Here is a 15,780-nt window from a genome sequence, read left to right as displayed (position 1 = left end):
CAACTAAAAACTTTAGCTTCAAATGTACGCCTCAAAAAGAAAAACTTTAAACACCCGAAAAGGATCAACAGTTTCAACACCCGCTTGAGTAAATGCTAGAAATGTGAGGTTGCAGGAGATGTTTATCTCATCGGAACCTTTTCCCTCCCACCACGATAATTAATTCCATCCTTCTCCGAGCAGAACAATCGATTAAGTAACCGCAAAGTCTTCACCGAACAGAGTCATCGGCCCAAATAAACAATAGCAGCAGCAGCAGGATTCGGTTGGTTGGTGGTCCCATTCGCTTGGTTTAACCAGCCAACCTTGGCCAAAATCTAGGTTAACCCTTATAAAAGGGATTAAATAATGGGCGAGATGGACTGGTTTTGAACTTGATCAATTATACTGTCGGAAAAAGTTGTAACATAAGTTTACAAGAAAGCAATTTTTAGAGTAATTACCGCAAAACTAAATTTATTTGATTCATATAACAAAGCATTTTGTAAATTAAGGCAATGCAACCAACCAATAAAAGCTTTTATCCTGCGCTAACAAATTAATTTTTATTCTTTGAACACTACATTAGTTTTTAGTTTTTTTTTTGTTTTCTGTTTTTTGTTTTTTGTTTTTTGTTTTTTGTTTTTTGTTTTTTGTTTTTTGTTTTTTGTTTTTTGTTTTTTGTTTTTTGTTTTTTGTTTTTTGTTTTTTGTTTTTTGTTTTTTGTTTTTTGTTTTTTGTTTTTTGTTTTTTGTTTTTTGTTTTTTGTTTTTTGTTTTTTGTTTTTTGTTTTTTGTTTTTTGTTTTTTGTTTTTTGTTTTTTGTTTTTTGTTTTTTGTTTTTTGTTTTTTGTTTTTTGTTTTTTGTTTTTTGTTTTTTGTTTTTTGTTTTTTGTTTTTTGTTTTTTGTTTTTTGTTTTTTGTTTTTTGTTTTTTGTTTTTTGTTTTTTGTTTTTTGTTTTTTGTTTTTTGTTTTTTGTTTTTTGTTTTTTGTTTTTTGTTTTTTGTTTTTTGTTTTTTGTTTTTTGTTTTTTGTTTTTTGTTTTTTGTTTTTTGTTTTTTGTTTTTTGTTTTTTGTTTTTTGTTTTTTGTTTTTTGTTTTTTGTTTTTTGTTTTTTGTTTTTTGTTTTTTGTTTTTTGTTTTTTGTTTTTTGTTTTTTGTTTTTTGTTTTTTGTTTTTTGTTTTTTGTTTTTTGTTTTTTGTTTTTTGTTTTTTGTTTTTTGTTTTTTGTTTTTTGTTTTTTGTTTTTTGTTTTTTGTTTTTTGTTTTTTGTTTTTTGTTTTTTGTTTTTTGTTTTTTGGTTTTTTGTTTTTTGTTTTTTGTTTTTTGTTTTTTGTTTTTTTGTTTTTTGTTTTTTGTTTTTTGTTTTTTGTTTTTTGTTTTTTGTTTTTTGTTTTTTGTTTTTTTGTTTTTTGTTTTTTGTTTTTTGTTTTTTGTTTTTTGTTTTTTGTTTTTTGTTTTTTGTTTTTTGTTTTTTGTTTTTTGTTTTTTGTTTTTTGTTTTTTGTTTTTTGTTTTTTGTTTTTTGTTTTTTGTTTTTTGTTTTTTGTTTTTTGTTTTTTGTTTTTTGTTTTTTGTTTTTTGTTTTTTGTTTTTTGTTTTTTGTTTTTTGTTTTTTGTTTTTTGTTTTTTGTTTTTTGTTTTTTGTTTTGTCAAAATGCATTTCAAATATGTTAGGGGAGTAGAAGCCTTTAATGCTTAACTATAACTGAAATAAATTTATTATTAACGTTCGCGATACAGCTCAAATCGAATCCCAATAGATTTTTCTCTACTCTTCCTCAAGTTAATTTATAAACAACAAGCCCCATTTACCCAACAAGAACCTTTTTCAAAATGAACATCACCCTTGTCTAACTAGTTCCTCCTGCCACAAGTAAGCAAAACACCGAAGAAAAAACTTGAGCTCGTAAATTAAACGAACTTCAACGCGGAACCGATCCTCCCCCGTACGCGACTAGCCACCTGGGCCATCCTGTGAATACCCAAAAAGACGGCGGCAGACGGTTCGGTTAGACCTTTGCAGGTAGACCTTTCCCAGACCCGGCGGCTTTCCTTCACAGAGGGGGGATTTTGTATTTAAATTTTCCACCCAATTTAGACCGCCGGGTGGGGAGGAGAGGGAAAATGAAGGTGTGTCTTTGCTTTCACCTTTTTTTGTTTCTTGGTCCTGCCTGAACGGTTGAACCGCTTTTAATCTGATCGCTCGTTTTCACACAATTTGAATACGCCGGGCCAGCGCTCATACATTTTGTTAGTATATTTTATTTATTTCACTTTTTTTCCTCTCTCGATTTTTCCTTCCCGACATCATACCTAACCTCGAAAGAAAAAATGTGAAAGTCTCGTTCCGAACAGTGGTTTATACGGTTCTTTCCTTCCGATCCCCCTCCTAAACAATGTCTCGTCTTTTGCAGGCCCGCTCCAAGCTGCCGAAGAAGCGCCGACGGGTGCTGCCCGTGGAGCAACCCCGGCGGAAGCGGGACGTTGGGGTGGCGAACCGGCGGATGAACGCGATGAAGCACCAGCACGCCACCACCCACCCGACGGGCCACCCGGCCATCTTTAAGGACGCTTTCGGCGGGGCGAAAATCGGTGAGTAGAGGAGCTTTTGTGTAATTGGGAAAACTTTTCCAGGATAGGGCGAAAGGGAAAAGAGCTTTAGATAAAAGCATGAGCTTTAGGATAATCTGAAATAAGCTTTAGAGCTATTGAAGAATGCTTTTTATGTCAGTTTAGGATAAAGGTAGGTTGTCTTTTATTTAAAAGAGTTCGAGTTAAAACAAAACATAATGATATAGAATTATGATCAAATGGGAAAAAAAACTTAATGTTAAAAATAAAACGAAAAGAAAACTTATTCAAAACAAGCAAGTTCAAATTCTAAAAAACTCTACTAATCTTATAAAATGAATAATATCTATAAATTCCATAGATATTGCTAAACCCAAAACCCAAAACCCAAAACCCAAAACCCAAAACCCAAAACCCAAAACCCAAAACCCAAAACCCAAAACCCAAAACCCAAAATCCAAAACCCAAAACCCAAAACCCAAAACCCAAAACCCAAAACCCAAAACCCAAATCCCAAAACCCAAAACCCAAACCCCAAAACTCAAATCCCAAAACCCAAAACCCAAAACCCAAATCCCAAAACCCCAAACCCAAAACCCAAAACCCAAAATTCAAAATTCAAAATTCAAAACCCAAAACCCAAATCCCAAAACCCAAAACCCAAAACCCAAAACCCAAAATTCAAAATTCAAAACCCAAAACCCAAAACCCAAAACCCAAACTCCAAAACTCAAATCCCAAATCCCAAAACCCAAAAACAAAAGTGCATCGATTTGGCTCAACATTTTTTTTTGTTTGGCCATTAGGGTGGTCAACGCCGTGTTAGGGTGGTTCGAAAAATGGCTATTTTCGTCGATTTTCACAAAAACCACTTTTTTTTAAATCATAACTTCGCTCCATTTCAACAGATTTTAGCTATCTTGGGTGCAAATGAAAGATGATAAGTTTGACTTCCAAGCAAAAATAATGTGGAGTTTCAAAAATCTAGCCTAACAATTGAAAAAATCTTATGAAAACATCAATTGCCGTTTTGACGGTGTCTGGACCAAAGAGCCTATATCTGAAAATATTTTTAACGGATTCCTCGGGACCATCCATAAACCACGTGGACACTTTAGGGGGGGGGGGGGGGGGGTATGCCGATTGTCCACGCTCCATACAAAAAAGTTTTTTTTTTGTATGGACAATTGTCCACGAGGGGGGAGGGGGGGGGGTGAGATTTCCAAAAAAAGTGTCCACGTGGTTTGTGGATGGTCCCCTCGGACAATTTTACATAACATATCAAAAATTGGGCGAGGTTCATCAACAGGATTCAAAGGGTACCAAAATTTTCGCAACTTTTGGTACTCTAACATGTATAGGTCATCGCTGAAATTCTCGCAGTTTTAGTGAAAAAAAAAATTTGCCAATTTCGTCAATTTCTCGTTTTTTCGCGCGGCGCGTCGAAAACCCCGGATTTTATTTTCAAAAAATCATATCTTTGAATCCTGTTGATGAACCTCACCTTATTTTTGATTTATTATGTAAAACTGTCCGAGGAATCCGTTAAAAATATTTTCAGATATAGGCTCTTTGGTCCAGACACCGTCAAAACGGCAATTGCTGTTTTCATAAGACTTTTTCAAATGTTAGGCTAGATTTTTGAAACTCCACATTATTTTCTCTTGGAAGTCAAACTTATCATCTTTCATTTGCACCCAAGACAGCTAAAATCTGTTGAAATGGAGCGAAGTTAGGATTTTTTGAAAAAAGTGGTTTTTGTGAAGATCGACAAAAATGGCCATTTTTCGGACCACCCTAACACGGCGTTGGCCACCCTAATGGCCAAACAAAAAATACGGGTCTAATTATTTTGGCCAAGGAACTTTATTTTTTTTTCTTTAACTTCCATATGGAACTGCTGTATAAATGTATTTATATTTAAAACTTATAAGGCTTTAAGCCTTTACGGATTTTTAAAGTTTGAAATTTTTTGTATTCATTCAATTCACCAATTCTCAACTTTAGGCTGCCTTTGATTTTCCTTTGAAATCAGCCGTTTTTTACACAAATCTACAAAATCTCAGTTCAAAACACAAAAACCTCTTTTTATGTGGTTGCGTTACGCTTCGAAATCGACGAAACAATTTCTCTAAAACGATATTTTTGCATGCTTCAAAAAGCGTTTTGTAGATTTGAACAAAACCTACAAATTGCTTTTAAAAGATTGCAAAAATGTTGCGTCGTTCCAGAGCAATCGTCAAATTATAAAAAAGAGGTTTCTCTGTAGTTGAAACTATCAATCTTTTGTCTCATCTAACTATGTTTAGATAGAATTGTGAAAAAAGCGAAAAATTTCTTCAAAATTTCTTGAAAATTGTAAGTCAAGACTCATATTTTTTTTCGTTCCAAAATGCCAAGACTCTAACCTTTTGAGCTCTTAAGGTTTTTTTTTATGCGTAAATAACTTTTTTACCTAAACACATTTGGCTTGTTTGCAAATTAGCCGCAAAACTGTTCGTAAAGCGAAATCATACTATCAAAGGCCTAATGATTTGAGTCTTGCCTAGTTCGCAAACAAAGTTTTTCTCTTCTTGATATCAGCTTCAAACCCCAACATTTTATCTAAAAGACATGATTTTTTTAGACGTGTTCGCATTTTAAAATTCAGATTAACCCTCGAAATACTCATGAGTACATGTTTCAACAGAAAGTCCCTTTCAAAACTTGTTCTTGAATAAACATGTCTGCCAACTTTTACAGCAGCGTGCGGTTTAAGTAACAAACTTTCCAAACTAGTTCAAAAAACGCTGTGTTACTTTCCCCCTAAACTGCACATTGTTTTACCAAGAAAATGCTTAGTTTATGCCGTTCTCCGTCCTACCTCTCAACTTGGAAAAACTTTCACCTGCCACAAAACCACATCGGGTTTCCGTTTGACATTTGCTCACCTTCACAGTGGGCTTCACTTTCATCATTCTTCAACACGTGTACTGCTGTGTCGAGTAGCGCAGTTATCCTACAACAGGGCCAACAAGATAGCCAGTTACAACGCAAACCATTAGCAGTAAATTATCGTCGGTAAACTATTAGCAAAAAGCTACTCAAGTCAACGAGTTTTGGGTTTCTTTTGTGTGCACACGAAAGCTTCAGGATAGCATTAACCTACCTTGAGTCTTTTTTTCTTTTTTAGTGGAATGTAGAATAAGTATTGCATTTTTTTTGTCTTTTTTTAGCATTTTATTGCATTTCTTTCCATTTTTCAAAGTTCCAAACACGAAATGTAATAAATGCGAAAAAGTTTCCCATTAACTCATGTTACTCCTTTTGTAGAACTTGAAGAACTTTTCTCTCTCTCTCCTGAGAAGCAACACATGGTCGAGGGCAGGTTTGTGTTCAAGTGTGCGAAATGGAAACGGAGCAAGTTACTTTTGTGCTTTTTTAGCACGTGCCCCCTTATTTGGAGGTCATAAACAAAAAAGTTGCACCCCAAGCGTACAGGTAATGAGCGCTCGCAAACGGCGTCCATTCAGAGGGAAACATATCAGTTGAAGGAACGAGAAAAAAAAAACAAGTCAGAAACTTAACCTCAAGTGGTTTGTGCTGCTTGTGGGCACTCGACCCTGGAAGAAATGTACTCATTAGAGTGTGGGGGGAAATTGGAGAGATTCTGGGAAAATCAGGCAGGGCTTTGAAGGGAATGTTTTGGTTTTGTACCATAAGGATATTGTTGTTTCAATTGGTGATTTCCTTGGCACGGACAGCAACTCTTTTTTCATGGAATTTAATGTTTATTTAAGAATTTCGGTTATGGCTATAAATCAGCCTAAAAAATTAGGGGGAAATTTTTTTAAATTCATTTTTTTATGGAAATATACAACAAATCAACTAAAAACACTTTGAAATGCATTTTCCAGCTTTGATTATCAAATTTGGGCTAATTTTTGTTTTGAAATATTGTTGAAAATTAAATATATTTTTAAATAACTTTTGTTATTATAAAAACTTGAAACTCCTAGCCGATGGGTTTCAGAACTGACAACAAAAATCAGAACGATTCGTGAAACTTTTAGCTAAACGGATCACGCTAATGCACCGCAAAAAGTTTCTTTTTTCACAAATAAATGTTTGTCTAAGCTTATATTTTTTTTCAAATCTTGGTATTGCAAAACAACGGGACCGATGTTAAATAAATTTTAAAACAGTTTTTTTTTTCAATCAAATGTTAAAGAATTCGCTTGTGGGTAATTCTCCGCCAACTCACACAGCAGTTGCCCCGACCCCTCTTTGATTTGCGTGAAACTTTGTCCTTAGGGGTAACTTTTGTCCCTGATCACGAATCCGAGGTCCGTTTTTTGATATCTCGTGACGGAGGGGCTGTACGACCCCTTCCATTTTTGAACATGCGAAAAAAGAGTTGTTTTTCAATAATTTGCAGCCTGAAACGGTGATGAGATAGAAATTTGGTGTCAAAGGGACTTTTATGTAAAATTAGACGCCCGATTTGATGGCGTACTCAGAATTCCGAAAAAACGTATTTTTCATCGAAAAAAATACTAAAAAAGTTTTAAAAATTCTCCCATTTTCCGTTACTCGACTGTAAAAAATTTTGGAACATGTCATTTTATGGGAAATTTAATGTACTTTTCGAATCTACATTGTCTCAGAAGGGTCATTTTTTCATTTAGAACAAAATTTTTCATTTTAAAATTTCGTGTTTTTTCTAACTTTGCAGGGTTATTTTTTAGAGTGTAACAATGTTCTACAAAGTTGTAGAGCAGACAATTACAAAAATTTTGATATATAGACATAAGGGGTTTGCTTATAAACATCACGAGTTATCGCGATTTTACGAAAAAAAGTTTTGAAAAAGTTGGTCGTCATCGATCATGGCCGTTCATGGTCACCCGCGACAGACACGGACGACGAAACAAAGAGAAACGCAAAAAGTAACTTTTTCAAAACTTTTTTTCGTAAAATCGCGATAACTTGTGATGTTTATGAGCAAACCCCTTATGTCTATATATCAAAATTTTTGTAATTGTCTGCTCTACAACTTTGTAGAACATTGTTACACTCTAAAAAATAACCCTGCAAAGTTAGAAAAAACACGAAATTTTAAAATGAAAAATTTTGTTCTAAATGAAAAAATGACCCTTCTGAGACAATGTAGATTCGAAAAGTACATTAAATTTCCCATAAAATGACATGTTCCAAAATTTTTTACAGTCGAGTAACGGAAAATGGGAGAATTTTTAAAACTTTTTTAGTGTTTTTTTCGATGAAAAATACGTTTTTTCGGAATTCTGAGTACGCCATCAAATCGGGCGTCTAATTTTACATAAAAGTCCCTTTGACACCAAATTTCTATCTCATCACCGTTTTAGGCTGCAAATTATTGAAAAACACCTCTTTTTTCGCATGTTCAAAAATGGAAGGGGTCGTACCGCCCCTCCGTCGCGAGATATCAAAAAACGGACCTCGGATTCGTGATCAGGGACAAAAGTTACCCCTTAGGACAAAGTTTCACGCAAATCGAAGAGGGGTCGGGGCAACTTTTCCCGATTTCGTGTGAGTTGGTAGAGAATTACCCCTGTATTTTTTTCTATCCATTCCTCCTCGACTTTTGTCAGAATCGAGAGACATAACTTTCAACAAATAATTGCAACCATTTACAAGTTTTGAATTTCAAATTTCGTGTCATATTCTCGAAATCACGAAACAAAAAGTATTGCAAAATGCTTTATACAAAACTACAGTTATGACAGTATAAAAAATTTAGAAAAAGAAGAATAATTGATTTTTAAACTTTTTTTAATGATCTGAAGATCCATGATTAATAAATCTGAAAGTTTTTATTTGATTGAAAAAACATGAATAAGTGGAACAGATCAACAGTGGTTAGTTGACTGTCGATTTTTAAATGGTTTTCGTAATAAAAACTCAAAATTAAAAAAAAACATTAAATACTCTCATTGTAGTGATTCTTTGTCAAAAAGTAAAAGGCCGTTGCAAATATTTTTTGAAGTTTATGTCTCTCGGCTCTGACCAAAGTTGAGGGGGGGGGGGGGGGGGATACAAAAATATAAAAATTGAAATTACAAGCCTAGAATTAAACATTTGTATAAAAAAAGTGTTTTAAAATGCATTTTACAGGCGTACCGTTACTTTACAATCATTTGTTTTGAAAATATCGAGGTATTGACGGATTTTTTTTCGCAAAAAAAAACTTTTCGTGGGACTGTAAATTGGTATTTCATAAAAATTTAAAATGTTTTCAAAGGAGTTCAAAAATGCTGAATATGATTATAAACGTGGGAAAATGCATTTTACCTGGTTTTCAGTTGAATAAACTTATTTTTTTTTATTAACATTTTGAAGTTTTTTTAAAAAAAATTTTTTTTGCCCTCTGATTATTCAGGCCAACTTTGAAGGGGGGAGACATAAACTTTGAAAAATATTTGCAACGGCCTAACACAGATTTTATAAAAAAAAAAAACAAATAAACCACAAAATTATTGACAAAACGCTTACAATATATTAAAATAATTTTCGAAAAAAGTTAAAATATTTTTCGAAACAAAATAAATTCTTAATATGTATTCAAATTTTTTTAAAGTATAGGACATGAGAACATTTCCTTTTTTTTCGATAAAATTATCGTTGGCAATGTTATCGTAAATTTTATCGCCGATGATGGACGATAACTCATTTTTATTTATATTTCTAAAATTGACTTAATTTAAAGATATATATGTTATATTTCAAGGCTTTCACTAAGAATATATTTTTTGAAAATGTATGTTTCAATGTACAAATACTCACAATTGTTAACAAAATTCAGTATTTTTTCGAAAAATTCTCAAATTTTTAATGATTTTCAAAATGGGTTCAAACGAAGCAAAATTATGTATGCTTTTTTACATTTTTAAAATTTTATTGGAAAATACTAAAATTTTACCAAAAACTTTATTTTTTCTAAAACACTGAAATTTTCAAAATATGCAATATGGATATAAAACGAAATGAAATTTTGTTTGGTTTTTCACCTTATTAAAGTTTTTTAATGTACCAATTTTTTTTTACAAAAGTCCGTATTTTTTTTTTTCAATAATACTCAAATTTTTTTTTTAACAATATTTGCAACGGCCTGATAAAAAGTAAAAACATTAAATTTATTTTCAGCAAAAAAATATCGCACTATTTTCTTCAAATTGTAATTATTAAAAATCTTGTTTTGATGGCAAAAATTGAATTGTAAAAAAAATCAATGAAATTATACGAATTCAATTTTTTTTGTTAAATTTTTGTTTAAATTATTGTTTCAAAATTATGAATAATGTTAACAACCATCTCTCAGAAACATTCTTAATTTTGCCTATAGTATCTAAAGTTTCATTTTTTGACTATTGTTACTTCTCACCTTAAATTACTAAAATATTGGATTTAAAAAAATATAAATTTTAAATTGGAAATTATTAATCTCATCTTTAACGTAACTGAAATAGTAATGCAATCAAAATTATCAAACTATTTTTGAATATTATACGTGATCTGTGTTTGTAGCAACAAAAGAATGGATCAAAAATTTTCAAAAATGAAGGTAGCAAAGAATTTACTCAATCATGATTTTTTTAAAGAGATGAAAAAGGATTCACATTTTAAGTAACTTGAAAACGGTTCACTGTATCCAAATCTCATGAGTGCTTTTAGATATCAATTATGAATCTGAAATTAAATAATTTTGGAAAAAAGAATCTAACATTAATGGCAATACTAAAACAATTCTTTTGTCAAACACTATTGATCATGAATTTGCAATTTAATTCCAGATAAAAATATCACACAAATTTATGAGAGGAAAGTTTGAAAAATCAAAATGAAAATTGGCAATGATAATTTTAATAAAAAAGAGTTTAATATCTCCAAATTTCCTGAAAATTTCAGTAGAGAAATTATTTTATTGAACAAAGTTTGAAAAAAAAAACCATATCATTTAAATTTTCACAAATGGGTAATTCTCTACCAACTCACACGAAATCGGGAAAAGTTGCCCCGACCCCTCTTCGATTTGCGTGAAACTTTGTCCTAAGGGGTAACTTTTGTCCCTGATCACGAATCCGAGGTCTGTTTTTTGATATCTCGTGACGGAGGGGCGGTACGACCCCTTCCATTTTTGGACATGCGAAAAAGAGGTGTTTTTCAATAATATGCAGCCTGAAACGGTGATGAGATAGAAATTTGGTGTCAAAGGGACTTTTATGTAAAATAAGACGCCCGATTTGATGGCGTACTCAGAATTCCGAAAAAAACGTATTTTTCATCGAAAAAAACACTAAAAAAGTTTTTCTCCTTTTTTCCGTTACTCGACTGTAAAAAATTTTGGATCATGTTATTTTATGGGAAATTTAATGTACTTTTCGAATCTACATTGACCCAGAAGAGTCATTTTTTCATTTAGAACAAAATTTTTCATTTTAAAATTTCGTGTTTTTTCTAACTTTGCAGGGTTATTTTTTAGAGTGTAACAATGTTCTACAAAGTTGTAGAGCAGACAATTACAAAAATTTTGATATATAGACATAAGGGGTTTGCTTATAAACATCATGAGTTATCGCGATTTTACGAAAAAAAAGTTTTGAAAAAGTTACTTTTTGCGTTTCTCTTTGTTTCGTCGTCCGTGTCTGTCGCGGGTAACCATGAACGGCCATGATCGATGACTACCAACTTTTTCAAAACTTTTTTTTCGTAAAATCGCGATAACTCGTGATGTTTGTAAGCAAACTCCTTATGTCTATATATCAAAATTTTTGTAGTTGTCTGCTCTACAACTTTGTAGAACATTGTTACACTCTAAAAAATAACCCTGCAAAGTTAGAAAAAACACGAAATTTTAAAATGAAAAATTTTGTTCTAAATGAAAAAATGACCCTTCTGGGTCAATGTAGATTCGAAAAGAACATTAAATTTCCCATGAAATGACATGTTCCAAAATTTTTTACAGTCGAGTAATGGAAAATGGGAGAATTTTTAAAACTTTTTTAGTGTTTTTTTCGATGAAAAATGCGTTTTTTCGGAATTCTGAGTACGCCATCAAATCGGGCGTCTAATTTTACATAAAAGTCTCTTTGACACCAAATTTCTATCTCATCACCGTTTCAGGCTGGAAATTATTGAAAAACACCTCTTTTTTCGCATGTTCAAAAATGGAAGGGTTCGTACCGCCCCTCCGTCACGAGATATCAAAAAAATGGACCTCGGATTCGTGATCAGGGACAAAAGTTACCCCTTAGGACAAAGTTTCACGCAAATCGAAGAGGGGTCGGGGCAACTGCTGTGTGAGTTGGCGGAGAATTACCCAAATTTAATTCAATTTTTTTAAATAAACTTTGTGACCAATTGATGACCAAATTTTCATGCATAATTTTAAAATAACAAATTTTAAAGCATCTTCTGTTAAAAGCCCTATTGAAAAATTAAAACTGATTTGAAGAAATGTACATGGACGTTGTGTGGTCTACCCAGTACACGCTTTCAAGCATCTCTTAAAAGAAGACTTGCCTTTTTAACAATATTTGATTAAAATTGTCTTATTATAACCCGAGTAGCGGTTACAGATCATCGAACAATTTTTTTTCTTTAAAACTTCAGGTTTCTTTCTTTAAAATTTGTAATGTAAAAAAGCAGCTTGAGTTCAACGAAAAGGGGTACCTAGCCAAGAAAAGGTTGAGATCCACTGTTCTAAATCATTAAAAATGGAAAATCAAAAACTACGTCCTTATCATAACCTTAACACAAAATTGGTCCGGAAATCACTTCTCAAGGACACATCTGGAGTTTTTTTTATAATGGTCCAATAACTAAGTTTCCAGTTTTTGCTTTTTGGGTGTTTTTGGAACCGCCTTGAGTCAGGGGTATTAAAAAACACCCAAAAAGAAAAAAACTTAAAATTTGGTTTATTGGACCTTAAAAAAAAACTCCAAATATTTTCAATGACTATTTTTTACGACCATCCCGCAAAATTGTATGGTGACTGGCTTCTTTTGACATAGGGTATTTAGAGACAAAGTTTCATCCAAACAAAAATCAGGAATTAGACATTTTTGAAAAAAATCCAAAATTTAAAGAATTACTCAGTATGAACTTCAGTACAAATTAATAAACAAAATATGCAGACCAATTTAGCAAAACAACTATGATTGATCTGAGTAAACTAAGCTATCAACTAACGGAATAAAAATTTGATAAAAAAGCAATTTGAAGAACATCCTGTGATTCTTATGAACTGAGCTTGCATACTTCGAAACAGATCTGGAGATTCAAGAAAAAAACAGCTATTTGAACAACCTTATCCACAATAACAAATTCTTTTTTACAACTCCCTTCTTGATGACCAACCTTGTCATGCTCCATCGGATTGATTACAATATCTCATTCCATTAATCCACTCTACTTTTCTCCATCTCCTTCCCAAAGGCCACGTGAACGGCGTAAACGTGATAGGTCTCACCCTGCAGGGTCCCTCCGTGCCGGGGCTGGCCGTCCTCAAGCCCCCCTCCATCATGCAGCAAGGTACGAACAACGACGGTGAGCCTCCCTCCCGTTGAGAGTGTGCTTGTGTGTCTGTGTGTGATAAACCATCGCTAATTAATCAGATAAAATTTCGGCTTTCATCTTACGTGTGTCTCTCTTCCCAACCCAGGTGACTTCATTAATGTCCCCGCGCTCAACTCCCTCCAGCCGCGGCAGCCCACGACCGGAAACGTGGATTTATTGCTTCCATTACAGCCCAAGTTGCTGGTTCCGCTGAGTAAGAACCGTCTGAACTTCACGCTGAAATATTTACCACAATCTCCCTCTGTTTCAGCAATGGATCGAAGGGATTCCAACCGAAACCCGATGGAATCTACGCTGGGAGGATCGGGACTGACCGGCGGCTTTGGCTTGACGTCCACGCTGGCGACGATGCCGAGTCCAGCACCGGTTCCATGTCCGGCGGCCCCGGAGGAAGTAATTTTGGAGCCCAAGGTCACGCTGCACAACGACAGCGCCATCTCGACGCCCACGTCGTTCAACGATGGCCACGATACGCCCTCGGGGGATGAAGTTTGAGGAATGGTTTGGGAGTTGGCGTTGAGGTTAGGAGCTTGCAGCTGATTTGTGCCAACTTGATGTTGCGTGGAACGGAGGCAGGGTTAGATGCGAAAGTTTAGTGTGTTTTGAGGGCGAGTTTTTTTCTAGTCAAAGAAACCAAGTAAAAGCTTTAAAAACTGTTGGAAATTTGAAAGCAGATTGTGAATAGACGGACGAATGGAATGAGTAAAAAGTTAAAACTTAAGATAAGAGGTAAAATTAAATGTTTTTGTCATACAAAAGCGTCCTCTAGCGAATCGTTTTAATATGCTTATAAGTGTAGATAAAGATTTGTACTTATTGCCAACTAACATAATAAGTATCTTAAAAAGTATAGTGATAAGTAATACATGCTTAGAATGGAAGAGAATTGATACTTTGAAACCATTTTTGTTAAACAAAATGTCATCAAATAGTTGTTTGTTGAGTAACATATTTTAAAAGGACAAGTTTTGAAGCAATTCCAATATTCAATATTAAGTTTTGATCAATGGTAAAATTTTGTCGAAGATCTTTATTGTAGGGTAGTTAACCCTATTTTAGACCTACTAAAGCAAAGCACTCACGCATTCTAGCCGGTTCTCAACCATCGTTAAACCTTTTATTACCTTTTGTGGCTTTTGTCTTAGCTCTTTTCATGCACTTTGGTATAGAATTTTGATTATTTGATAAAAATTTTCGCAAATTTTATCGTTGAAAATGTAAAATATTATAATGTTAATTTTGGACCAAATGCTCTAACATCCGAACCAAATGAGTGTGGCTGTTGCGAAAAGTTGCAAATAGTTATTGAGTTTTTTTTTAAATATCAATTTTAAACAGTAGTTTGCAAAAAAGTAAAAAGAGACCATTCCTCTCAAATGTATTAAACACGAAATGAAGTTCAACTAGTTTTAAGGAAGTTTAATAGTAATTTATGCAACACGTTGCAAAAAGCAGTTTTTTTCAGCACGAGTCGTACATTTATCCAACGAGGTTTACCGAGAAAAAAAAATCACCGTTCAAGACAAAAAAATATTGAAAAATGTTACTTTTCGATACTAGTGTTGAAAAGTTCAACTTTTCAGCACCCATTTCAGTGTTGAAAAGTAGAACTTTTCAGCACTGGTATTGAAAGGTATAAATTTTCTATTCTGTTATTTTTGGCCGTTTCGTTTCTCCAGAAGGACAGGAAAAGTTGACAGTTTCACAGCGGAATTGCAAAAATCAGATTTTTGCAATTCCGTCGTGAAACTATTTACTTTTCCTGTCATTCTTGAACGACGAAATAGCCTACTTTTCTGTACCAAAAATAACAGAATCGAATAGCATCACTTTTCAACATAAATGCTTAAAAGTTCTACTATTCAGCACTCAATTGGGTGCTGAAAAGTTGAACTTTTCTGCACTTGTTTCGAAAAGTAACACTTTTCAACATTTTTTTGATTTAAACGATTTATTGACAAAATACATGAAAATTTGACATAAAATTTCACTCAGTGTGTGTTTTTTGGAATTGCAAAAAAATGTTGTATGGAACTCGTTGCAAAATCGGTGAACCTCGTTGGATAAATGTACGATTCGTGCTGAAAAAATCCTCTTTTTGCAACTTGTTGCATAAACTACTATTTTATGCTTCAATGCTTATATATTTTTTTTCATCATAGCTTGGGAAATTTATTTTGAACAAAAGTTGTGCTACGATTGTTCAGTGTTTCTGTAAATCGAGATTTGATTAATTTATTTGTTGTTTTAGACATTGAATCATTTTTTTTGGCAATGTTCTAGTTTTAAAATTTTGAATGCTTATATAATTTTTGCGATTTTTTTTATTTTTCGCTGTGCACTAGTCATTTTTAAGCAAAGGTGTAAATTTATAAACAATTGTCTTATTTATTTTATATTCATATGAATCTTTTTTCATGATTTATCTTATTCTGTTGTTCAAAATTTTTATGCAAATTTCATCTTCTTTAATTTTTTAATGGTTCATAATTAGCAGTTACTTCCTTTGAATTTATGTATATTTTATTTGATAAAATTTACTGAGCAAAAATAGAATATTATTAAATTTCAATAAATACATAAAAATTTAAACAAAAGTTTCCGTTTCACAGCATTAAGAATATCTTTAGAC

The 15,780-nt window shown here is 32.9% G+C and overlaps 1 protein-coding gene across 2 annotated transcripts in view; it reads left to right on the top strand.

The window, feature by feature from the left end:
- The window catches only part of LOC120417727 (potassium voltage-gated channel protein Shaw-like), a 203,128-nt gene extending 187,651 nt beyond the window's left edge, over window positions 1-15,477 (top strand). For both annotated transcript variants that reach the window (XM_039579880.2, XM_039579881.2), the window contains 4 exons: window positions 2,396-2,573; window positions 13,008-13,103; window positions 13,234-13,341; window positions 13,399-15,477. In XM_039579880.2, the coding sequence (XP_039435814.1) occupies window positions 2,396-2,573; window positions 13,008-13,103; window positions 13,234-13,341; window positions 13,399-13,643 (627 nt within the window). In that variant the 3' untranslated portion in view covers window positions 13,644-15,477. The remainder of the gene's footprint in view (window positions 1-2,395; window positions 2,574-13,007; window positions 13,104-13,233; window positions 13,342-13,398) is intronic.
- The last annotated feature ends 303 nt before the right edge of the window (window positions 15,478-15,780 follow it).

This window comes from Culex pipiens, chromosome 2 (genome assembly GCF_016801865.2).
Source record: "Culex pipiens pallens isolate TS chromosome 2, TS_CPP_V2, whole genome shotgun sequence".
Taxonomy (NCBI): Eukaryota; Metazoa; Arthropoda; class Insecta; order Diptera; family Culicidae; genus Culex; species Culex pipiens.
Note: the sequence above shows the minus strand (reverse complement) of the source record. Positions and strands in the feature narration are given on the sequence as shown.